The sequence below is a fragment of the Python bivittatus genome, unplaced genomic scaffold (genome assembly GCF_059951505.1).
Source record: "Python bivittatus isolate LINGU-HERP-01145 unplaced genomic scaffold, Pbiv_v1 ctg000350_np1212, whole genome shotgun sequence".
NCBI classification, from domain to species: Eukaryota; Metazoa; Chordata; class Lepidosauria; order Squamata; family Pythonidae; genus Python; species Python bivittatus.
The window spans coordinates 18,447,093-18,474,688 of NW_028277074.1; the positions used below are offsets into that span (position 1 = coordinate 18,447,093).

The 27,596-nt window shown below is 36.6% G+C and overlaps 1 protein-coding gene across 1 annotated transcript; it reads left to right on the plus strand.

Moving 5' to 3' along the window:
• Positions 1–6,186: 6,186 nt before the first annotated feature.
• IL10RB (interleukin 10 receptor subunit beta) lies at positions 6,187–27,536 on the plus strand. Its single transcript, XM_088144632.1, has 7 exons — positions 6,187–6,706; positions 11,658–11,781; positions 15,925–16,085; positions 20,784–20,956; positions 23,160–23,310; positions 23,946–24,088; positions 25,720–27,536. The coding sequence occupies exons 1-7, from the start codon at positions 6,655–6,657 to the stop codon at positions 25,873–25,875; spliced, it is 960 nt and encodes a 319-aa protein (XP_088000758.1). The 5' UTR covers positions 6,187–6,654; the 3' UTR covers positions 25,876–27,536.
• Positions 27,537–27,596: the final 60 nt, after the last annotated feature.

Below are 27,596 nucleotides of genomic sequence, written 5' to 3' on the forward strand. Positions count from 1 at the left end.
ATGATTCTTAAACTGGGGGTAATTTGGGCACCCAGATTAAAATACCCAGAATCATGGACCTCATCAACCTCTGCCTCACTCCCTATTTTCAGTTTGATGGACAAATATACAGTGGTACCTCGGTTCATGAACTTAATTTGTTCCATGATTCTGGTCATGAACCGAAATGATCGCAAACCGAATCAAATTTTCCCATAAGATTCAATGTAAATAAGGTGAATCTGTTCTGAACCATATGTATTTATTTTTTAACCACAAAAATATGAAGCAAAGTACAGTACAGTACAGTACAGTACAGTATGAAGAGAGAGAACACTAACCTTGCTTGAGGCAACACCAAAAAGCTTCACAGCAAGTGTCTGTCTGCGACCGCGATCTCGCCTAGAGGAAGCCACGACCACGTGTCAGAGCAGGGAAGATGGCTGCAGGTCGTGTTCGTCACCCAATGCAGAGTTCGCGAACGGAAGCAAAAATTTGCAAACGCTGCTGTTCGCGAACCGAATTGTTCGTGAACTGAAGCATTCGTGAACCAAGGTATTACTGTACCAACAAATCAGAGGCACACCCATTGGATCACCACTGTCAGGACTCATAGCAGAGATTGTAATGCAATGCCTAGAAACTATAGCACTTCCACACATACAACCTAAAGTATGGATCCAGTATGTAGATGACCACTTTTTTATAATAAAAAAGGAACAACTAGAGAAGACACATGAAAATATCAACAACATCTTCAAAGGAATAAAATTCACCAGAGAGGAAGAAAACAACAACACGCTACCCTTCCTGGATATCCTCATCAGCAGAGGAAACAACAACAAATTAGAAACCCGAGTCTATTGGAAGACAACCCACACTAATCAAGTACTCCATTACCAAAGTAACAACCCAACCTTCCACAAGAGGAGCTGTGTAAGAACGTTATTCAAACGAGCACAAATGCACTGCAGCAACCCGGAACAGCAGAAATAGGAAACAGACCACCTATACAGCATCTTCCAACTAAATGAGACCTTTATTATATTATATTTCAAAGTACAGTTAAAATGCAAAACAAGGAGTACAGCAAAGATAAAAAACAGAACTAAAAGAAAAAAGACAGAAACTATAATAGTGAAAGTAGATAGAAAATTGAAACAGAAAGTGACTTCCAACTATCTCCAATACAGATATAAATACAAATAGGAAAAAAAAATCTCTTACTGCTAATTAATCCAAGTTCACATTATTTCTATCAACACAATCCATCTAATCATTAAAACCCACAATCAAAACCTCATTTTTTCCCACATAAGCATGTAATCTAAAAGAGGTTGCCATAAGGAGACAAATTTAGAAACAGTGTTATCTCTTATTAAAGCTGTTAACTTCACCATCTGAGCCAAATCCATTAATTTAATAATCCATTTCTCCACTGTAGGTATTTGTGGATCTTTCCATCTTTGAGCATATAATAATCTTGCAGCTGTAATCATATACAGGAGCAGAGTTCCATATTGTTTCCCCAATTCTTTCTCCATCAAACCCAAAGTTCTGGGGGTTTTTTTGGATATTCATTTTAAGGATCTTTTGGATAATAACACATATCTGATCCCAAAATTTTTTAGCCTTTTCACAAGTCTACCAAAGATGATAAAAGGTTCCTTCACCCTGCAAACATTTCCAATGAACATTTGTTATACCAATAAACATTTCTGACAACTTATCAGGAGTTAGATACCAACAATACATCATTTTATAAAAGTTTTCTTTTAAATTATAATTTAACATAAACTTCAAACCTTTAATCCATATATTTTCCCATCATTCCAACATAATATTGTATCCAAAATTTTTAGCCCATTTAATCACACATTCCTTGACTTGTTCATCTTCCAGATTCATCTGTAACAACTTCTTATACATCTTAGCAATAATATGTTCATCATTTGTACAAAGCTGAATCTCAAAGTAGGTTATTTGAGCATCTTCCAACAAAATGGATATCCATGCAACTTTATCAAAAAGTGCCTGGCCACTCAACCTATTACAACACAACCAACACAAGTTATGAAAAGGATCACACTTCCATACATCAGAAACGTCTCAGAAACTACCAACAGGCTATTACAACCACATGGCATTTCCATAGCACACAAACCAACTAAAGCCCTCCAAAACATCTTAAGCAAACCAAAAGACCTAGTACCCCAAGAAGAAAAAAACAGGAGTCATCTGCAACATACAGTGTAAGGACTGTAACAACCACTATGTAGGATAGACAGGGAGAAGGCTAGCAGAGTGCATCCATGAACACCATCAGTCAGAAGATATGATGAAAACTCCCTAATCTCACAATGCATGGACAGACTTAACCATAGTTTCAACTGGGAAACTGTCAGCATCTTAGACCAAGCTAAATCCAAAAATGCGAGGAAATTCCTGGAAGCTTGGTATTCAGACAAGACAGCCATCAACAGGCACATAGAGATAAACACATCTACACACTATTCAAAAGAGACAATAGAAAGGAAAACAAAAGACCAAAACATCTCTTCACCAGCAATCACCACCCAGATAAGCAGAGATTAACACCAAGATTACCACCAGACATACAATCAAGCAATAAACAATACCCTAATCAAGGAACTACCACAGAGAAAAAATAAAACAAACCCCACAACCCCACCAACACTGGCAGGGCATGCCACTGTATATAAACAGAGAGCAAACCCCATTCCATTCTAGCACTGAAGATGTTACCTAGCTGGGAAAACGTTTGCAAGAAAACAACCAAGCTCAGAGAACCCAAGGACTCCATAATTTGGGGATATCCTGGGGATAATGGTGTAATTGCTTGTTTGTGAGTCAAGGATTTGGTTTGAAATTGCCACTGCTGAGATGCTTGTGTAAAACAAGAGAGTCTGTTTTTTTGTTTGTTTGTTTTAATGGGGGTAATGGCATTACTTTGAGACTGGGAAAAGTAGTAGTTGGGTCAAACAGTTAAGAACCACTGAGCTATTAAAAACAAACTTTCATATACTATGGCTTGAAATTTGGTTATCATCAACCTCAAACAAATTACAGTTTGTCTGGGTTTGGGTGTCCTAAAGCTGTGATTAATCTAAAAAGGTGAAAGCTTTTGAACTCCTCAGTTATGCTGAGTGGGAAGGAAGAACAACAATCACTAAGATGCTCCTCCTGGGCTCTTTATAATATTTGTACCTCCTAACCTACCTTATTAACCTCATGTATAATGGTAGATCTTATTCCATCCCAGTATAAAATTAAGACTTTGTTTCAAGCAGTAAAATGTCTTTTATCAGCCACTCTTTGAGACACTTTGTATGGTGTCATGCAGTATTAAGCATTAAAAAGTGTTGAAATGGCAAATTGCTGGTAATCTTGGATTTTCCAGTGGGGAATTTTCATCTTAAATTTTCCAACTTCAGTAATTTATGAGCCTGTGCATATTTGCATTTTATGAGGGGATTTCCAACCACACCCCTCAGCTGTGAACTTCTTGCATTTCTGACTTTCTGTTGCAATACTAGTTCCTATTTCTGCGTATTTTTGAACTATCTCAAGTGAGAAAAAATGTTCTGGTCTCATCTGTCCCTTCTGTTTTAAAAAAAATAAAAAGGTATAGTATTAAGATAAGTTAAGGAACAATTAAACCAGTTTTAATTATGCTGTTACATAGGGCCTCTGCCATAATGTAAAACAACCCTAACAATTAACAGTCATGTTCTTCAGATGCATGTTTTCAGAGAAAGCTCTCTGTATATTGAGCATATTTTACCTTTAGACCCATTTCCTCAAATATAAAGCAAGGAATGCATTACATTTGTTAGATGCAGAATTGTTTAGGGGGGTTAGAACACTAGACAACCAGGAAAATCCAAGTTCAAATCCCTACTCAGTTATGAACCTCAATAAATATTTTATCAAGCATTCCCTCTCAGTTTAACCTATCCTTTACACTAAAGCCATGTAAACTCTTTTGTGTGTGTGCACGTGCACCTTTGAGTAGGTGTTAACTTCTGGAGACTGCCTGGACAAGTCCCTGCAGTTTTCTTGGCAAGATTTTGGAAGTGGTTTGCCATTTGTCTTCTTCCTGAGGGCTGAGAGAAAGCAACTGGTCCAAGGTCACGCAGCTGGCCTTGTGCCTAAGACAGAACTAGAACTCACAGTCTTCCAGTTTCTAGCCTAGTGCCTTAACCAGTTAGATGCTTTCAATAAGTGGGGTTAAAAATGTATTTAGTGCAAGCGTATATTGAGTTGCATAAGCAAATGTCCCCTCCTGCACAACCATTTTTCCTGCTTAGTTTGTCACAGAGCCAAAGCATCTACATTTTATTCCAGTTGCTCCTCTTTTGGAGATGAGTTCATGTAACCAACCCAGCCTCAATTAATCACTGACAGACTCCCAGGGGAGATGCCTGATCTCAGGTGGGGGATTGGCATTTTCAAAATATTCTCACCACTACTATCAATGAGGTCAATCCATTTTGATAGCAGCCAGGCCAGCCTTTGTTATCCCAGAAAATGGTAATAGAGTAATGGTTGAGCTATGCAAAAGATTCCTAGTGAAGAAAGGATCTAAGGCAGTGTTTCTCAACCTTCGGAACTTGAAGATGTGTGGACTTCAACTCCCAGAATTCCCAGGCCAACCAGGACTGGCTGGGGAATTCTGGGAGTTGGAATCTACACATCTTCAAGTGGCCAAGGTTGAGAAACACTGCTCTAAGGTATGATGACCATATTTTCTTGGAAAAAATAAAGCACAAACCTGAAAAGGGACAAATGTCGAAGAGGTTCATAGGGATTAAACAAACTGTTTATGTTTATAATTTTGCTTTACAAAGGAAAATTCAAGAGCAAAACCAAGAAAAACTTTACAAAAACACATATTCTAATAAAAATATCTAACATCAAACAGTATATGTAAATTTACTTTAAAAAGTCAATTCAATTTCCATATTTTTCACATGAATGTGAAAGACTGTGCATTAAGTGCTACTGTTTGCATGGTAAAAGTTAAATGACCAAAATAAAGGACAAAAGTTTTTGAAAAATAAGTACATCTAAAGGACAGCTGTCCTTTATAATAAAAGACACGTGGTCACTGAACTCTAAGGGCTTCCCCATCTATTGACTTGAAATGTTCTTCATCCTCAACTTGGCTGAAGACTACACCATCATGAAATTTTTTGTCCTCATTGTAGATGCCTATCCTGCCTCTTTTGCCTCTATTTCCACCATTGCAAGTCATCAGGACAAGGTAATGACAACTATTTGCAGTATAGTGTCTTCTCTGTATCACTCAGCCATTATAGTGATATCAAGTTTGTTCTCAATGTTGTTATTTTGGCAGGAAGATGACTGGATGTCTCTAGAAAATGTAATAAATTGCTGGAGGGCAAATGACCCAAGCTAGAATATTTTATACAGTTTGAGGCTGCCTCTGGACAGTGTTGGAATAATACTGTAAAACTGGTGCAGCTAAAGATGAGTTAAACCTTTCTCATGAGCTGGGAGTGAGATGAAGTTACTGTCCTGGGCCATGGCAGAAAAGAGATGTTTCATTGCAGCATGTTTGTGTTGCTGTTAGATGCAAAGGAGAAAAGGCTTTGAAAACATGTTTTTTCAAATTATGATTAAATACGCAGATGCTTGTTCCATCTTGCAGTAATATTGAAAATAGGGACAACAACTTAGTTAATATACTTCCTCTTTAGGGAAATTGGGTTGGAATAAGGTAGATTAATACCCTTTCTCTTCATGTTTTGCTTTTTTTAATTAGTTTGAAAGGCAATGACCTCAACGGTAGTGATAAGTCAGTGGAATAAAAAGTCCAAATATAATAACAATGAAAAAGACTGCCAGCATTAAAACTCTTTTGCAGCTACACGCTTTCCTCAAGCAACGTTCATTTAGTTTCCGCCAAGGTGGATATCAACTACTGCAAACTGCAGTCCCTTTACCCTCTTCCCTACAATTTAAAAGACACATAGCCTCCCCGCCTCCAGCTCCAATCTCTTCCCCATAATTTGCACTTCGCTTTATTTGCCTTTCACAGACAGGAAGACACGGTCGGTGATTCCAGATGGGGCCAAGAAGAACCACACCAGGCTTTGGCGGCGGCTGCTACCGAGCCAAGTTCCTTCGCACTCACTACGGAAAGGGGTCAACAGGTAGCACCTGTAGCAACTGCTGCACCGGGGACGAAGGCGGAGCTTTGCTCTCGGCTGCTGCTGGCTCGGCAAACCGAAAGCGCGCCCGGGGGCGGAGGTCCTTTGCACTCTCTCTTTCTACAGCCACCGAAAGCGGGACTTCCCGAGTTCGTTCCCGCAGCAGCGCTGCCGACTCACTTATTCAGAGGCCAAGGTTCACCTGGAGCTGGAGCAAAGGGAAAGAGGAAGTGCTGTAAGGAAAAAGAGCGCGATGAGTTTCGGGTAATGAGGGGAACAACGCGCAGCCAGGCGAAGGGAGACAGCGGAGGCGTCAGACAGTGGCGAAACGTTGCCAAGAAGTGGGCGCTCTAGGGTATTCCTGCGGAATTCACCAGGGCTGGACTCGAAGGGGCTGCGTGCGCGTGGCGTAGAGAACTCCTTCTTCCGATAGAGGTGCGGCAAAATCAGTGCGGCGATTGGCGATGGTAGCCGGAGAATGGCTCCGAGAAGCTGGCAGTGTCTAATTTGCGGCTGCGTCTTCTGGTCAAGTAAGGAGGATAAAGGTGGAGCGGAGTGGAGCGGAGCTGACCGACTTTGGAAAGCGAGCTGTCCTCGCAGCTATTAGGAGTAGGCAGAGGGAGACTGAGAGTTGAGCGGCCTCTCTCTGGCCGAAAGTGGCGGCAGCGCTTGCTCCTCCTCCCGTGTTGTATGCTTGATTGCTACGCTTGATCGCGGATAAAGGGGGAGGGGAGGGGAATGGATATGACCTTAGGTGGCTTGACATACCTTGTTAAGTTGGTAAACATATCGTTGTCACCCTAATAGGTGGGCAACGCATCAGTTCAGACGAGAGGTAGGGTTCGTTAGTTAGTTTAGTCTCCTGTGCGGGGCATGTAAGATACTAAACAGGCAGGGGTAGGTGAGTGGGAATTGCACCAGTGGAGATGGGAAATTCTGGCTTTGTGGGTTTCTTGAATGTCTTGGTCCCAAGTCTTCTGCTTAATTTCAGTCAAGGTTTTATCACGGCGAGTGGAGGATATTGCCAGAACAGAAAAGCCACCATATTCCAGATCATGACTGATTTCTCACCGTAGGGAAGAAACAAACCTATCTAAGTAGGGTGGTCCAAGGAAGTTGCCCAAAGAGTTTGCTTTGACCAGAATCTAAGGTGACAAAGTCTTAAGCGATGCAGCCTTGTTCTAGCCATAGGATAGTGTTGGTAGTTGAATAAGGGATGTGTGTTATAGCTTTTAGGAAATTGGGTTGGATGGCTTCTAAACTGCAGGTATCTTTATAGGTGCACAAGTGAGCACCATAGAGCATCACACTCACAACTTTAAATAGTTTAATTGCTTCTGGGACATAGTTATTACCATACTGGCTTGCATATTTAATAATCACAAGGAATGCTCTTTGGGCTCTTAAATTCTGGCATAGCAAAAGCCTTAAAGATGTCACTGATGCACAAATTAAATAGTAATGAGGCAAGAATACATCCTTGTTTAGGGCCCCTTTGTGATAGGTTCAGTTAAATTACCATTGCACTTGCCCTTAACTTGTGTAGTAGTACCATTATACATTGCTGTTATGAATTTAAGGAGATGATTGATCGTTGATTGTTGTAGTGTCTGATTTCCTTCAGATGCTGTTATGTGGTATTCAGTCAAAAGCTTCCCTTAAGTCTGTAAATGACACCTTTTGGTGGACTTTTCAACTAGGTGGTATAAAATTATGCATTGAGTGTCCAGACCTGAACCCAGTCTGCTCAGGGGCCAAAGTATTCTCTGATAGCATTCAGTCCAATGGCTTGCAGAATCTAGCATATACTTTACTAATTTGGGAGCAAGACATTCAAAGGGATAGAGCCAGAGTTTCCCATCTCCACTACAGTGCAATTCCCCTTCCCATCCCCCACCCAACCCACTCCTGGAAGTATCCCTAAATATCCCTATAACACCTTACATGCCCTGCACAAGAGACTTTTCTCCCTGGCCCAAATTGATGTGTTACCCATTAGGGTGACAATAAGCAGATATACCAGCCTCTCCTACAAAAACCACATTTCTGTATGCTCTGATACAGAGGTAGAATATCAATAGGTGCTTTAAAGTGCCCATTGTACACTAAATGGTGAATGGATCTCAACACCAATTGTCAGAAAATTCAACTGTTCTTATGATTAAGAGGTTGCCATTATCTAACTAATTTCCAGATATCTTCAAAGATGCAAACCTTCTGTCCATAACTATGGCTTATAGAAGTTGTTTGGTGTCTTAAGTTATTAACTGTTTCAGACTTGTCATAACTTTTCTTTCTTTTTTAAAGCATGTGGTGTTTGATGTATTTTATGACTGCAAGACAGTAATTCTAACTAATGCACCTGGACTCAGGGGCTTCAGATGTGTTGTACTACAGCCCCCAATATCTGGAGATAATAAATACTGTAGTCTAACACATCTGGAGGGTAGGGGATTGGGAAAGGTTGTGATAGGGTTTATTTCCATGATCAGTTAGGACCAGATTCTCTTTCCGTAGTTATGTAGCAATGTGATAGCTTTTCTGTAAACTATTTAAATAGGGTTAATTTGTTACATTAATTGCACATACACACATGCTTAATTCTAGGACTGAGTATACTTAACATGAGGACTCTTATGTTCATGGAAAAGCAGCCATTCAACAAGAGGGTTCAAGGGTGGCTTCTTCACTTTCTCCAAAGATAGCTATAAAGAATAGTAGAACAGGACCCTGCATTTTTCCTAGAGAGAAAGTGCAAATACATCTACCCATTTGTCCAGTTAATGTTTACTAATAGATAATAGAAACAGTGAAAAGAAACATCAAGAAATAACAATAGATTTTGAGCAGGAATAAGACAACAGAGCCAAGATTAGACATAGTAGATTATCAGCCCTACAGCAGCAGCAAAGATAAAAGATTTTAAAAAGTGTTTTGCCAGTGGCTCTGTGATATAATGAGACTATCTGTCTGGGTTTCTATTTCCATATTCTTTTGGTAGCATTTCTGTAACGGCAAAACTTCAGTTTCAAGTCAGGTCATTTAGGAGGTTGCCAAACTTAGAAGCCTCCGATAGAGGGAATTTTGTTACATTAGGCCTCCAAACTGCAGGACTTCAGCAATCTTATTTTCAGGAATATTCAAAATTGCAAGATGATTCAGAGCTTGGACACCATATTTATTCTTTATTAAATAGCTGAGTCTTGTAGTTGAAATATTGGAAAATTACTGTAGGTAATTTCCAGTTTAGTTTGCACCCAGCACCCTCTCAGGCAATTCCTTTATCCTGATCAGAGCAAGCACATATGCCACTCAGTGCAGCTAGCAAAAATGTGGCTTGATGTTTATTTGTTAAACAGCAAACATTAAAAACATTTAATTGGCAAAATGGGACCAAAAGCAGGAGGAGAGAGGGATACAAACAACAGTGAACAATTTATATTATCTATATTCATCTACTATACCAGTGTTTCTCAACCTTGGCAGCTTTCAGAGGTTGGTCCATACCTCTGAAACTTGCCACGGTTGAGAAACTCTGTACTATATGGTATATCAAAAGGGACAGAAGTGTTGGTCTTAACCCGTTTGTGGGCAGAACAGAGAATAGAACAGCAGCTTTCCTCCTCTTTTTCTGTGAAAGAAACAGTTTGGTAGATGGGAATGATGTATCCAACATAAACTTAGTTTATTCACAGTAAAATGGGTAGATGGCTCATAGTCCTTTGTCTGTTTTCTCTGGAAAAATTCCTCATTTCCCCATCTAACTTACGCTTTTATTCTCTACATTCTTTCTTGCTATATATAGTTTTGTTGCCCAATTACAAGAATTGCAATCCAAACATCTGGGAGGCACCAGGTTGCCTGCCTCTAATTATGGGATGTCTCCAATGAATTGTATTCAGTAGGAGAAAAAAAAATGGAAAAATAGATTCCATTTTCCCCAGCATCAGCCATGGCTATCAAACTTTGTTGCAGGGTTGGGGAATTCTCCTAAGTGAATTTGGATGCTACCTTGAGATGCAAAGACAAGAAAAGAATGGGAGACCCTGTTGTGTGAACAGAACCCCACTTTCATGACGTTGGATGGAACCATATAGTTAAAATTATTCTTTAAATAATGGCTTCCCAGACAGTTTATAATAATAGCAAATTGGAATGACTGAAGTCTGAAATTGTGTTTTGGTGTTGGAATGCATTTCAAGCAAATATGATACTTTAAATGTGCAGATAAAATGTAATTCTTACAATATCAGTGCAGGAAATTTATTACATTCCTCTATGATTTTTATAAGGGTGTGTGGAAGAATGCTGGGGCTCTATTTTAAGATGTCGAAATATGTCAATGTGTATATCAACATGCATTCTGACCCTTCAAGTTCAAAGATGATATACACTCAATCCTCATTATCTGTGCATTCTGTTTCCGTGGATTCACTTATACACTTCTATCAAAGTATAATCCATTTTTCATTAAATGCGGTTTCAGTGCAGCTATATGTGGCTATGCACAGTAGGGAAAGGGTCTCAGAGCCTTGCTGTGCAGCATCAACATGAACTACACCAAAGAAAACCTCTTTCTTGTTCTCGCAGTGTTGTTGTGTTAACAAGTCTTCATATAGTTCTGATAATAGATCACATATTCTCACCCTTCAGTAACCGAGGTTTCTGTTTCTGCAGGGGTTTTCAAGAACATAACCCCTGTGGATAATGAGAATTGAGCATAAAACTATAGGGTACACTGAATATATTATAAATTCCTGCCCTCCTTGAAAACAAGTTTGACTATGGCGGAAAAGTTGGGATACAAGCTTGAAATTATTATAAAACATAGAATTATTTGAATTTTTGCAACAAATTTAAATTCTGATATTTCAATGGATGTTGTGATAAAAATAGGAGAATCAATCTACAGAGTTCTTTTTGTCTAACTAAACAAATAATACAGAAAAAGCGAGATGTACATTTCTTTATTACATTTATATCCTGCTGCATTCAATTCGACTTTTGCTGGTTAAGTTGTCAGAATCTACCACATCATAAGACAACCAGTTCTTCTTGTCTAGTGCTTGGGGATGACTAGTCTGCGTTAGGCGTTCATTGAATTGTTTGTATGAACTTCCTTTTTTTTTTTTTTTTTAACATCTGTAACATTTGAAAAATGTGTGGCTACTTCTTTTCTACTTCTAGTATTTAACATAAGAGCCCTTCTATTTTTTTAAATCAGAAACTAAATATTAGTGTCCTTGCACCATAACTGCCAGAATGCACTTCTGTTTTAAAGAAAGTGGTAGCTGCAGCAGTATTTGCTATTTATAATTAAAAATGGAGACATTAACATAAATAATTAACTATATTTATATGTTGAAACACACACACACGCATACACTCATATACATACAGTATATATATGCGAGTTCTTTCTATCAGTGAAGGAATATCAAGATCATGCATTGAACAGTATTTCTTCTTTGTATATTACAGTACATGCAGTTATACAAGGGCCTCAAAATATACGAATTAATTCAGTTATGCTTAATAGTGTTCTCCAGTGGGATCCATCAAATTTTTCTGAAGGAAATGTAACTTATACAGTTCAGTATAAAAAGTAAGTGTGGTAAGAATGGATAATTTTAATAATATATATGAAAAATTGTAATTTGTAGCATTGTGTTTTCTTTTATACTATTCACAAATTCTTGTATAGCTGAAAATATATTCTAGTTTCTTCTCTCGCTTATTTGTTTTTCCCATCCATTCATGTGGGAGGAAAATTTGTTTGGATAACAACTTGTAATATGAAATTTGAATTATACTGTGCATGTATTCCAAAAGTTATTTTACCTTTTAAAAATAATCCAGTGAAGTTATAATGGTTTACCACAAACATTAATTTTAGGATAATCCATATTCCAGAATTGGATGAACTTTACATGTACATGCACTTTAAAGAACAAAATATCATCAGGTACTGTATATCATCAAATATATTAGGTTTTCCCCAAACTTCACTGAATTTTATGGAGGTATGATTATGATGTCTTCACGTGTAACCTGTGCCTTCCCATTGCTTCTTTTACATCTTTTTCTTAACACAGAACATCTGTTAAGGATGAAATAACAGAGGATGTATAAAATGCCTTGTAACTGAAAATGATAGGAACTGTGTATGGAACTACTCTTGTTGCTTCAACTTTTTTGACATTAAAAAATTAATTAATTTAATATTTCTACCCAGTCTATCTTAATATATTAAATTTGGCTGGCAATGGTAAAGCACCAAATAAAGAATCGAGTAAGAGCCAGTCTGGTGTAGTGGTTAAAGCATCAGGCTAGAGACCAGGAGGCCGTGAGTTCTAGTCCTGTCTTAGGCACAAAGTCCCACCTTAGGCACAAAGCCAGCCTTGGGCCAGTCACCGTCTCTCAGCCCTAGGAAGCAGACAATGGCAAGCCATTTCCAAAAACTTGCCAAGAAAACTGCAGGGAGTCCTGGCAGTTCCCAGGAATCGATGCTGACTCAAAGGCACCAAAAAAAAAGTATAGAGAACATGCATATGCATTTACTCATTGCTCTATTTCCTTTTAAGAAAGGCAATGTTATACAAAGTACAGAAAAAGAGTGACAAGTAGTGGTTAGCAAATACTAAAGGCAGGATATAGGAAAAAAGAAAAAAACCCTATAGTTTACACCAGTTCTATTTGCCATACCACTCTATATCTTTCTATAACTTCAGAACCGCCCTTGCTTCCACTATTTCCATACACTGCCTACCTTTTCTTCTTTAGATCTTTCACTTCTCTCTTTTTAAGGATTTCATCAACTCCAACCAACCAAGACTTTCTTGGTCTTCCCTTTCCGTCATATACTTGGTCCTCATTCATTTGCTTTATACAACTAAAGTAACTCAACACACTTTTTTTAAACTGGTCATTTATTTTTCTAATGAATTCACATTCATCCTTTACCCTGTCTCTTCTTGTTTTACCAGACACATTGCATTCAATTTACTTTTATGTTTCTCTTAACATAATTCCCACTTGCATACAATAAAGTGAGGAGAAATACGTTTTATTTACAGACATTTTTATTTAGACAAACATTAATTCTTTGTAACAGGCCTCACACTGTCTTGCAAGTCTTAAAATGTTTTCACCCATTTTCTTTTCCTTAATAAGCATTTTACCAAGGCATGAAAATTAATCTACTTGCTGAAATTTTTTGCATTTATTATCACATGCATTTGTTCACACCATTTTCCTGTCAAACAACTTGGTCTTTGATACATTAATTTGCAGATCCATAATTTTATATCTGATACTCACTATAAATCATTTGAGTTCTCAGCCAACAGTCCAATATTGTCTGTATACAGAAGTACATGTGTTTATGTCCCTAACAAGCATATCCCTAGCATCACTATGCATTTCTTGCATATTTGGCAATAAATGCATTAAGCAGCCAAGAGGACATCATATATTCTTGCTTTACTCCCTACTCACCATTCACCAAGCGTACCATTTATTTTCTCATGGTCTTCCATCATATGCTGCTCCTATCACTATAATTGCACAAAAGGTTCCATAATTGAAGCTTATTCATTTTATCATATGCTTTCTCTAAATCAACACACATTTTCTTCTTTACATTCCTAAATTCCTTATTGTTTAAAAATATGGTCTGCACATCTGCTGCTTGGCATAAAGCCATGCTGCACTTCCCAAATTTGGCTTCTACCTTATATTCTTTCAGTAAGAATTCTACCAGAATTTTCCCAAACACCTTCCAGGAATTCTTAACCAATTAACTCCTCTGTAGTTTTTATATTGACACTTTACTTTCCCTTTGTATAAAACAACAATATTCTTACAATTGCCAGGCAGAGATGCAGTCTTCATACTCATGTTAAACAAGTCACACAGCCACTCTACAAACAAATCATGTCAATATTTTAACATTTCTCCAGTTACACCATCTACATGTGCAGCTTTACCATTTTTTAAACATTCTCATAACAGTTGATTTTTTTCCATCCATTTTTTTCCTTTTTCTTTTCTTCCACTCTTTAATACAACACTGCTAAACTCATATAAATCTGTAACATATACTTCCAGCATTTTTTCACTTTGGTTTCACCCAAATAATTTCACTTTTATTTTTAACTCTATTCATTCTGCTGGAGGCTCATTGTTTAGCGCTTTTCACCCTCTTCCAAAACATTTTTTCCATTAGAAGCACTCTGAATTGTCTCTATTTCTTTTTAATGTTAACTATTGTTTGCTTTTTAACTGCATTCTTTGCAACCATCATTTCCTTTCTATATACATCATACGAAACTTTACTTCCATCCTCATTTTTAGCAGTCATTCTCTTTTATGCATTTTTTCCTCATCCACAGTCTCTTTCATTCCATTATTCCATGAAGCATCCTTTTTCATACTTTTCCATTAGTGTAACTCTTCACACTTCTAGAACACTTTGTAATACCTTCCACATCAACTTTATTTATGTTTTGCATTCATTCTGTTGGGAGATTAACCATTTTCTAATACTATTTCAGATATAATTTGTAGTCACTCTTCTTGCAGACACTCTAGTTTCACTCTAGTTTCTTTCACTTTTTTCCTTTTCTTTCAAGTCCATTTTCCCCCAGATCCACTCCTGATGCTACCAAAAATTGTCTGTCCCATACTCAAAACCTCTCATCATGCAACTATTCATCAGCTCCACTCTGTAATACCAGGCCACCTTTGTTTAGTTCTATTACAGCATTTCCCTTTCTTTTAGTTTCACAAACACACATTTTTAAAAAATTTTATTCATTTAATTCACTCTCTTTACTATATATATACAGTATATCCTTCATGCATTCCAAGTTGCAATTGTCTGTGGGCCATAGTTGTCAACAGGGACCCATAAATATTGATTTCCATCACCCATCATGGCTTTAGTTAAGGCTTTCACTTAATGTTTTTAGTAACATAAAGAGTAGATTAGGCTACCAACCTTAATCACAATTGTGCTTCATGCAGCATTTCCTGCTAATAATAATGACAGTATAAGCAGGTTTATACATTTGGCCAGTATGCCACAAAGCCCAGCTTTACCGAAAGTATGTTCATAATATTCTATGCAAGCTAGGTCTCTAACATAGAGACTACTTTACAATCCAACATACATCCTGTCAACTAGGAGATACATTCAGGATACAAAGATTTTGGAGGAACCTTATAATTAAGTATAACTTCATTCAAATCTGCTCACCATTTGTAGATACATTAACTACATTTTCCTACAATATTATCTTCATTTGTACAAATTTATCTGTGGGCAGAAATATTTAATGTTGCTGTTATTTTTTTAAATTGCTTTTTAACTTTTAAACATACTTTTTTATAGGTATTTATGCTTTTAATTTTGTCCTTTATTTTCCTTTTTCTTTTCTATTTTTATTTGATAATGTTGTTTGTTTCAATCAAAAAGAATACAAATAAGAAGGAAACATTTTTCTATGTAATATTCTATATCACAAGTAAACTATCAAATTAAATGGTTAAAACTCAGCCCTCATTTGTATCTGAAATTCAGCCTGATTAAAGAAAACTGGACTTCTTAATAGACACGTATTGATTCTAATAGGTATAAGATGTTTCAGATGATGTATGATAACCCTGAAAATGAATACTGTTATTCAGCATATGAGAGAAAGCTGTTTGTTCTCATACGTGATTTTGTTTCTTTTTTTAAAAACAGTTTTATGTCAGAATTCATTGACTTGTGCCGAAGAATATACTTCACAGAGTGCAATATTTCAAGTATACCTGCATATGGTCTTTTTCATTTAAGAATTAGAGCTGAATTTGAGAATAAACAGTCTCACTGGATAAATCTTACCTTCAGACCATTCGAGGACAGTAAGTTATTCTTCTGGTTCCCTACTGTAACGCAAATGGCTTTAAAGTATTACAACTGTCATAATGAGGAGATGCTATTTTTTAAAATGTCAGGTTTGAATATCTTGTTTGAACTTGCTATTCTAGTAAGGTATAAAGATAAATGATGATAAACTTGCCACTGATCGCTTTAATAGAGAATTGTCAGTGTTAATAAAGACCCACCGTCTTAATATTGGGGCCAATGAATAGCTTTAACAAGGTTTCTGAAGGAAAGGCTTATAAGCCCTGCATCCAACTTCCCCAGAAAAGGTTACAGTAAGGAAATAAGAATGTTAATATTTCACAGAAGCTGTTTCCTTACTTGCAATTTACATCAGCATATTTTTCCTGAGGAATTTGAATATTCTATTTAGTTAACAGAGGCCTTACTTAATTCTCAATCCAAAATGCAACTAGTCTTCTGTATCATGTTCTAGATTGAAGAAAATTTTCTTGCTTCAAGTGGCAGAGTTTCCCACAGAAACAAGCTGCGTAAAACCTTTTGACTTCACAGCTTCTTTTGGGGGCAACCAGATCGTTACCTGCTTCTGGAGGGAATTAGCAAGATTATTATAGAAAAAAAATTAGGAGCCCTCTCGTAAAGTAAGCATATTGTTACCTACTGGAATCTCAGCTGGGCTACAAAAAATGCTTTAAAAACCAGCTGTTCTTACCCTTTCTAACCACAGCAGCAACCTCAGTTTTCAACAGAACACAGAAGTGAGAAGTGCTGAATAGGGGAAGGGAGGAGTTGAGCAATGGGCAGGGTGTCTGCAGGGTATGATTGAAAAAATTAAGATGGTAGCCATGACATTGTGATCAATGTTGTGAGCTTTAATTGTGGTGTCATGGCCGTCATCTTAACTTTCTTTAATCATACCCTGTGGGCACTCTTGTAATGGGTATGCTGAATTGTTGCAAAAGTTAGATTTTATATTACGGGCACTACCAAGGATCACACTCAAGAAATTTCAAGGCTTTTAACAAATTGTGGGAACCATGACAGTATCTGTTGCAATCCTGGGAGTCAGGGTGTTTATTTTACCATTGACTACTGAACCCACTAATATGATTTCACCAAGTTTACCATTAAACAAAGGCAAATTTTAAAGATGCCTTAAAATAGAAATGGGAAAAGAGAGTTCCCTCCTGATTTTTCTCAATGACAGTTCTCAGATAATGTCGAAGACTTCTCAACTCCCTGAAGTAGCTAAATATACCTGCAAAAATATAGACAATTTGGTTTCAAGTACACTGTTTACAAGAACTGATTATCAACCTTGAATATCAGGAATAAAATTAGTAACAGAAAGACCTCATTAAAAATATGGCAGTATATCTTTTCTGGAGACCACATTTGTGTATTGAGATAACAGCAGTACCACTGATAATAATACTGAGATATAAAAACGAAAACTTGTTCATCTTATTTTATGAATCTTCCAATACAACCTTGGATTTCAGTAAAATAATGGCATGGAAAAATTTAAGTTCCAAATTTTAGTTGGAGATTTCAACAACCATAATGATAAATTGAGACATGAGATGGTGAGTTTGTGGAAACCTGGGCAGAAGTAAATTAAATGAACCCTAAACTCCCAAGATTTTAACAGTATTTTGAAGGGTGGGTAAAGATAGGAACTGATTCAGGCACACATGGAGCTGAGAGAACAATCAATTTCATTTATTTTATTTACAACAGATTACAATCACGATGTGGTACATTTTTGTGTATCAAGTGCGCTGTAGTGCAAAAGTGAATACCTAAAGAAAATCTTAACAATAATGACTGGTATATACTTATCTAGCACCTGTTGATGACTGTCTTAACATTTCTTTGCTTGCACATGGCTTTCGCCTTTTCTCACAATCACTTATCTTAATTGCTGGCTTTGGAATGCTAATCTCCCTCCTTCCCTGCTGGAAAGAGAGAAAGCCTAACTAACAAAAAGAAAAAAGAGACGATATTTGCTCTTTCTTTTTCTAATCCAAACTTTCTCTCACCAGCACCTGAACCACCAAGACTGACTTTTCCAGCATTGCTTTGGCTCCTTTCTTCTCTGCCACTCCTTCTTAGACACCTCCTCAGTCTGCTGCAGGCAGCCCTTGATTGGTTTCTGTTCCACAACTGTGGATCATCTGGGCTCCCCACACATCCAGTTACTGCTCCTTCTCAGCTTGCTTGGCTGCTGGTAGTGTTCCCTACCTCTGTCACTGGTAGTGTTCCCTGCAGAACCTGAAAGGAACCCACCTTCTCTCTCGCTTCCAGCTCCTGTTCTTATACATTTTATCTCCCAAAGCTTACATGCCACCTTGCTAGTGCTCCCAAGGAGTTTAGGGTGTTTTTTTCCCCCTATTTGCCCATATGTCTGGGGATTCAGCTATTAGACCTCCCAGGAACAGGGGAGGAATTATCCTTGACATATACAATGCTACAAGAAGAACCATGTTCTCAAGCATAGTAGCTTATCCTGCCAACGGAAATGGAGGATACAATATAGATTTGAGCAGTAATATTGCCTCTGTAAATAACTTGGTTTTAGATTCAATTCTATACTTCTGATACTGCTCTGTTTCTGTTTACCCACTTCTTATACCAAATGTCTCTTCTCTGGGGCTCAGCTATTAAACAGTGGCAGGACTTCAAGGCTGGTCTTAGTATTGGCAGATATTAAACTGGAGAAAACGAACTTTGTTAAAGGTCAAGAGAACGTTTACCAAGTGGCTATAGAAAAGGACTTATACTTCACATATCTATTACCTATGATATTTATGCAACAGCAACTCCTGGGTAGAAAGTATCTCTGTAAGTTATGCTGGTTAAAGAACAATGTAGAACATGGCAGGAAATGAATGAGGGTTCAGGCATGAACCACAACATCAAGAAAGCTTGGAGCACTATTAGAAAGTTGAACAAGGATGCAAGGAAGATGAAATAGTGCTACAGTGTAACAACCAAGTAGTGCACCAACTGCTCCTTAACAGTAAATCTCCAGAAGTTACAGAAAAGAAAAATGGAATAGCAAGAACTTAAGATAATGAATATATTAAATATCCTTTTACCATGGGGGAACTAGAAAATGGCATGAAAAGTATCAAATCTGGCAAAGCTGTTGGCCTCAGTGACATCTGAACTGAGCAAATAAATCAGTTTAGATACTGTAGCACAGAGAACGGCTCCTGGAACTCTCTGTTTAAAGTGTAAAGACAGACAGAATTCCAGATATGGAGGTAGAATTATGTACTGTTATATTGTTGAAAGATCCTTCAAATTCATCGATTTCCAACCAGTCCCTCCCAGTGCCGTACAAGTTCTATAAGTGCTTAATTCTAAATCAACTTACATCTATAATGTATAAATCACTCTTACAGAGCAAACTAGATTTTAAATAGGAAAGTCATGCACAGGCCAAATACTGAACTGACTGAGTACATTGAAGATGCAAGATCACAGTCATAGTGTTTAGCAACCTCTTGGTAGCAGCAAAAAAAGTTAATAAACACATTTTGCTATGGAAGCTATATAATCTGATATAGGATTTCAAGCCAAACCTTTGTCAATCTTGGAGGCAAATGCAGTTGATGGCATATTCAGTGGGATACCTTTTCCAGATAAACAAACTGTTTTGAAAATGGGTATCTGTTGCTTATTAATAAAATGTCAGTGTTCATTTCCTTTGATAATAGGTTGCCAGAATTCTGCTCTTTTGCTTGCATTGCTTTCAGAAAATGTTTTGCCTATTGTGTAGTTTGGCATGCTGGATTTTTTAAAAGTTTGACTTAAACTGGGATCAAAATACACTATGCAGCTATTTTTCTTTTTCTTTTCATTTGAACCTTTTTCTAATAATAAAAAAAAAGATGCAAGAAGCAGTGAAAACAAGATTATCCAGATCTCCATAACCTTAGCGAATCGTGGTCACACGATTAAAAAAAAAACATTCTGTAAAAGCCTGTTTTCTTAGCAAATACTACTTTAGCAACTTGCTTTTTGAACTCACACATATACATTCCAAAGCAGATTTATAATTGTTCCACTTTTTAACAATATTTTTGTTCTTACATTGTTTTGAGGTAATAGGCATGAAACTCTTTCTATGCATCTTTCTCACAATGTTTTGAGAAACTATGAGAGATGGTAGGTTTGGTCTGGTAGCCATTTGCTGATTATTTTTCTAAAGCTAATATTAATAATTGCATTTGAGGAATGCTATGCTTGGATAAGACTGAATCACTCCACATCAGAGTTGCATGTGTTGACTTTTTTAATGCACTTTCCTTCACATATGCAGCAAAATCCAGTCACAAAGTAGGGGAACCCCAAAACCTTCTGCAGTGGAAAAAATTAATAAATGCACAGATCAGTAAACCTAAAAATTCAGGGCCACCGCTTAGCATTTTTAGGAAAATGAAACCGATCAGTTCAAAAATGGCAGGCAGGCAGGGAGGCATAGGAAGTAAGATGTAAAGGAAAGTACATTGTGTGCTGCTTCCCTGGAATATTTATTTGTTGAGTAATTGTTGTTGAGTAAGTATGAAAAATATACAATTGCATTTTAAAGTTTTTAGTGAGTAAATAGGAAAAAAGACAATTATATGTCATGCCGAATATTTAAATGGATTATAAAACAGAGTAAAAGTGAATCTTTTTTCTTTTCTTTTCTTCAACTCAATTAGCAATCATTATACCTCCTACTGTACAAATTGTACCCACAAAACCTGGAGTCTTGAATGTGCATCTCAAAAGCCCTTCTGTTATACTTGGTGGTATCATATATTCCTTGAAGGATTTTTATTTTTCGATAGATTACAAGATGAAAATTTGGATGAAAGACTACAATAGCGAACAGGTAATGCTTGGCAACATGTGTGGAAGTGGGTTTCTTTGATGCTTAAATACACTTCTCTGCATAAACAAATACAGGAAAACTCTGAAAACCTTTTTTTTTTTTTAATAAACAGCAAAACAGTGATTAAAACTTTGATTTTGGAAAGTTACAAATGGACTAAGGATCCAGATAAATTTGAAATAAAATTTTGGAATTAATTATAAAGAATCTTCCCATGGGAAAATGCTGTTTTGTTTTGATTTTTAAAAAATAATAAGATAAGATTTTAAAAATTGGACACTAGAAGGAACTAAAGATTACAGTTAAAAGAGAAGAACACTTAAACTCAATTTACAATTACAGAATAAAGCAAAATATTTTAACATTGGGCATACTGAAGGATATTTTTGAACAATGGACCCAGAAGTTAATTTTAATAGTGTCTGGCACTATAGATACACTGTGTCTAAAAGAACAAGTTCTACCTGACAAGATCAAGACTGACTTGAAAGTGGATTTAAAAATGGCAGGCTACAAGAATGACATGGTTAAAGATGTTACAATGGACATTTGGCTGATGTGTTAATAATTAAAAGGGATATACAAACAACAAACCAAGAGAGTGACCTGGATAATTTTCCTATATTGGATTTACAAAAAAGGCTTGTTAAAATTTTGAAGAATTTTGTGAGAAGGGAAAAAGAAAAAAATGAAATCAAGTTCTATGACATTATTTGAAGGGATAATGATTCAAGATTGTTAGAAGTAGAAGGAAGTTGGTTTGTCTGATCAAGGTTAAAATATATAGGTTGTTATCTCTGATAACCCTTAATGGACTTCTGATGACATCAGGACTGAAATGACAAGGCTTTATGGACTTGTTTATAGATAAGAGATGGGATATGGGAAGAAGGGATCATTTGCTATATTTTAAGAGAAGGTGATATTACTAAAATTGCTTATACTTGTTGTGATGAAGGTGGGAAGTCACTTCTTTATTTCTTTTCTTTTTCTTTTTCTAGATTCTTATTTTTTTCTTTCTTTTCTATTTCTTTCCTTTTTTTCTTTTCTGCACCTTCTATTTTTTTTATTTTAATTTTTTTCAGTTTGTATTAGTTTTTAGTGTTGTAATTATAATCTTTAACAAAATTACTATTTAAAAAAAAAGATAAGGGGTGTAGACTGACTTCTATGGTGGTCTGATAACCACATCACTGTAGTTTTCAGCAAGGAAATCTATTCTCCCCTATTATGTTCCATAACGATATAAAGCAGTTCCAGTGGGAGTAATCACTTCTAAAAAAAAGTATAAGGTATTTTAGAGTCTCTCTCTCAAATCAGTGTTCTCCAGACTCAGAATTTACCTTGGATGAGTGGATGGGAACATGTTGCATGTAAGTGCATGGACCACATGCCTGTTATGAGATGGCTTTATTAACCTGGGCTGTGGTCATGCCCATTGCAGGTAAATGGCCTCTGTGATAGTTTCCCAAGTTGATTTTTGAACCAAAATAGGTTCCCCTCTCCTGATCTAGTTTTTTGCTTCTGTGCTTGAAAGGAGACAAGATTCTTTTCCTTTTCTAACCTTAAGCTGTGACATAAAACAAAGTTCATTGGGAGCAGGGCAGAATCCATCAAGCTTCCAGGCATAGGATTGTGAATTAGGTGAAGACAAAAAAATAACTGTTAATAGTTATCAATGATGCATGTTAAGGAATGTTAAAAACATGTAGGAGCAGCATAGTTGAGTTATTGAAGATCATGGAGAAAGATAGAAGAAGAAACACTCCCTGAAAAAAATGCAAAAATAATTTGCCTTAGAAAACATTTTTAAAATAATCTGCACATAAGTTAGCATCTGTGAAGTCATATCTCTGACTTGGCTCATTCTTTTTCCTTGCAGCAGCAGTACTAAGACAGTATTAGGGTTACACTAGCATGCTTGTTCAGTGCTTCATCATTGTGACTCTAGTGCTACATTAACATGAGTTAACATATTTTTGGAACAGCTTTTCTAACGTGGGCACCCTCCAGGTGTGTGGAGTCCAAGTTGCAGAATTCTCCAAAAACATGGCCGTTGCTAAGAAAGTAGAAATTGATCTAGAAGATATCTGGTTTGGGAAAGGCTGTTGTGAATTCTAGCAATAGAAATGTATGGAGATTGTCAATTGAAAACAAAACTCTTGTCAGTTTCATGTTGTGACTTTCTGTTGTTTCCAATTAGGTTATCAATGAGAATGCACCGCACACTTTCCATGTAATATCTGGCCTGTATCCTGGAACAACATACTGCCTTAAGGCTCAAGTATTTATTGAAGACCTGAATAAAACTGGAGAGTGGAGTGAAGCCTATTGTATCCAAACAACCAATAGTGGTAATATTTAATTAATTAAATGCCAAAAGATGTGACACACTTTTTTGTTTGAATAAAACTAAAGAATCTTAAAATCAAGCAGAAAAGATAAGGCAAGATTCACCTGGCCCCAACCCTGCCAGCCTTTAAGAAGGCTCTGAAGACCTGGTTCTTGTTGGCACTGGGCCAGGATGATATATAAGCTCATTGTAATATGAGGTCTGTGTTTTGTCCCTGGTGAAGTACATTTTATTATTTTATTGTCTTTTTTTCAGACTGTGATCCTTTAATCCTTGTTAGTGCTCAGAGTCATTAACTGAGTGGGCTACCATATAAACTGAACAAATGAATAAGATTTAACCCATTGTAACTATCCCTTTTAAACTGTTAGCTGTCTTGAGTACTATATGGATAGAAATTTGAAACGTAACAATAAATAATATTTAAATCTTGGGTTTTGCAATAGGGCAAGGCAAGCATACAATGCGCTGTTGCTTCTTCTCTCTAGCTAACATTAGATGTAATGCTGTCATAGTTATAATTGTGCAATGAAATATTTTATGACTGGAAGATAGCATGTTTCTATTTAAAAGATATATCCATCATATGCTCCATAATAAATAAATAGAGCAGGCTTCTTTCTTTCTTCCTTACAGATCCAGATCCAGTAGCAATAATGTTTATCCTCCTAACAGTATTGGCATTCTTTTCGTTCTGCTGTTGTATGATTGTTTGTATTTATCAACGGATCAAATATTCCTTTTTCCCTTCATATTCTTTGCCACAGCATTTCATACAGGTTTGCATTTTGCATATCTTCTCCATATATATATCTGTATATATATATATACATGTACACACATATACACATATTAAATATTGGTATAATTTACCGAACAGTATGTGATGTACTATATATTGAAGCGAAATGAGCCATGAATGTTGTTCTGAAGTGTCGCAGCTAATAAACCTTGAGTGAACAACTCTGCTTTCCATGGTCAAAGATGTGGACATAACCTAATAAAACTCTCAGTGGTTTTGCTTAATTTAAATCTACTTAAGCTGTAGTGCTGATAATTTTTGGTCCTGTAGTTTAGCACAGCACTCTTAAGGCAGAATAACCTAATATATTACACAGTGACATTTGCATAACATACTAAGGTAAGAGTGAGCAATGTTTGAGGTTCACGAGGTGCACTTCAGCTTCCTGACCTTATAGAGCAGTGTTTCTCAAACTTGGCAACTTTAAGATGTGTGGACTTCTACTCCCAGAATTCCCCAGCCAGACATGCTTTTTAAGAATTTAGCCATGCTGGAAGGGGATTTCTGGGAGTAGAAGTCCAACATAACTTAAAGTTGCCAAGTTTAAGAAACACTGTTCCAGAGGACTACAGAATGCATCCAGGAACACTGTGTTATTACTAGAAGGGATGTAGCTGAATTTTTTGGCTAGTGAGAGACCTCCTAGAGGCAGCTAAAATGGCAGGTATTAATTTATCTTTTTTGAAGTGAAAATCTTGCTCTATTTTCATGTTGTCAGGCAAGATCTCACAAGATCTTCATTTCAGAGTGTTCACAAGATTTGGGGAAGGTTATACCTTATAAGATTGTGCAGGAGTTTTTGTGACCTGAAAAGATTGCTAATTCTTGCCATAGTAAATGGAAAGTGTGCTTGCTTTTCCTTCCACTGAGAAGTACAGCTTAAAACAGTGAAGCATAGACTTCCTGTTTTAAATGATAACTCCATGCATAAAGTCATCCATTAGAGTAGCCTTTCTCAGCTGGGGTTCTGAGTGGTCACCAGGGGTTCCATGAGAGATCATGATTAAAAAAAAATTAACATTGTTTTTTAACTTCACCCACTGCCAATGCTAGCACTTTCAGTGGTGGGAAATTTTATGTACCATGTCTCAGCTGCCAGCCTCCCACTTTGCTGTCATTGTAAATGTAAAGCGTGGATTGTATAGGTTAGAAGTGAATTGTATTGCAAAGTTTTTGCAATTTTTTGCAATTTTTATGCAGGGGCTCCTTGAGATCTGAAAATTATTTCAAGGGTTCCTCCAGGGTAAAAAGGTTGTGAAAAGCTGCATTAGAGGCTCAGTGAGAGAGCAGAACTTAAAAGGATTGCCCTGAGGATTGTCCTTTTTCTGTGGATGATTAACTATCATTCATTTGCCTTGCTTGGCAAGATTCATGACGATGCAGTTTGAGAATTTTTGCAAGTGTGCTGACATATGGAAAAAGAGGCTTGTGCAATCTCTGATATATGATTTTGAAATATATGGTTTTTTAAAAAAAAAAGAAATAAAAATTATTGGATTCTAACTGGCTGAATCCTCTGAGATGAGACTTGGGGGATTTGTATATTCTGAGTTAACATGTCTCTCAAAAGAAGGTTTCGGTAATCTATTTCTTTTTCTTCATCCATAGTTTTTAGGCCAACCTTCCTACAGTTCACAATTTCTTGCATCCCAGCTACAAGGAGAGGATCATAACTATGACACACTTATTGTTCTTTCGGAGGAGTCAGAACAGTGCAACAGTGAACTGAAAAATAAAATGAGCAGCATAAAACTGGAGCGGTAAGGATCTGAAGAAGATACCTTTAGACCTAAATAAATTTCAAATTGTACAGCTTTGCTTCATGCTTGAAGCTTGGAAATAATACACTGCACTTTGAGGAACTTACTGGAACTTACAAAATGGCACTTAACACTTTGCACATTATTAAGTCATTAATGGTGTTTTTTACTTGATAAAAACTTTTATATGATTTTCTATTTTGGAAGTTTATTTATTTATACTAAAGCCTTAATTTTAGAATAAAAGTAGTCATTACTAAGCAAGTTCAACTTATGAAAATAGCATAACATTTAAAATATTCTGAACATACTTTATTCAGAATAGTTTGCTTTATTATTTTGAGGAGCATTTTGACAAAAATAAAAATATTCTTCTAGACTTTCATTTGCTTTTTTTTTTTTAATTTATCTAATTTCAAGGCTGCCTGACTCTTCAACAACTCTGGGCAGCTTACAGAAAAAAGGGAGAAGAGAAGAGAAAGATAAATAGATAGATCAATCATGAGAGTCTACAACTATGTTATCCCAAGGCCTGGGAGAATAACCAGGTTTCCTGAAAGTCATATGAAAGCCTCATGAATCTCTTGATCTAGTTTTATTTCAATAGAACATATATTTGGGATCATCGGACTTTGCAGGGTCACATATTCTTATGTAGGTAAAGGTATTTGTCCACGTAACACAAAATTTGTCTATATATATTGTTTGCTGGATTAGGAACAATCAGTGTAAATGAGATACAGCTAGTGGAGATGTGATATCTATACCTGTATGTACAACTAGTTACATCTAAATGCTTTCTAAAACAGTTGGATGGCAGTTTTTAATAACACAATCTATTTACAAAATAGATCTACTGTTGATCTACTTCTATTTACAAATCCCCATGCTTCCATTTTCAATTAAATAATAACAACAAACAACCATTATGTTGTGCCCAAGGTTTTTAAAACTAGTAAGAAACTAACAGGAATATTGGTTGCATCCAGTGATTACTATTTCCTCCCAGTTCCTGAACTGATGTTGTCTGCTATTTCTGCTGAATACTGAAGGTCCAGCTCCAAGAATGGACATTTCATCCTGCAGAAATTCAAACAACAACTCATTGTTGAAAGCCAACAGGCATTTGGGAAATATAAATGGTGGGTGACTACTACTGAGTGTTCTTTGAAGCCACCTAAAAAATACATTTTGTATGACAAAGTATTACAGAGAACAACCTGCAGGCTACAGGAGGTGATGAAAAATAGAAAGAGTTTTACCTATGTTGCATGTATGTTTTATTTATGCATCCATCCATACTTGTTTGTCTTGTTTGTTTTAGAACTCAAGCCTGACCTTTACATTGTGCTTCTTGGCAAGTTTTTTTTCCCTTGCATTAGTTTGTCTTCTGAGAAAAAAGTACTTTGTGACTTCTTATATCCAGCATAACATCTATTTTGTAAATGGACAATATTTCCATGGCAACCAGAATACCAACAATAGTTTCAAAAGGCTAAGCATGCCCATTGATTAAAAATATTGCGGCACCTTGGATTATAGGTAGTCCTAGGCTTACAATGGCAACTGGTACCAGAATTCTATTGCTAAGCAACTGTGAAGGAATGGTTGGATGAAGGCTCCGCTCGAGGAGATAAGCATTCCCTTAGCCCTCAACAGGAGCGTGGGAAGTTTAAGAAGATGAGACTGGCACCACCCTAAGGAATTCACGGTGTTGTGGCTTGC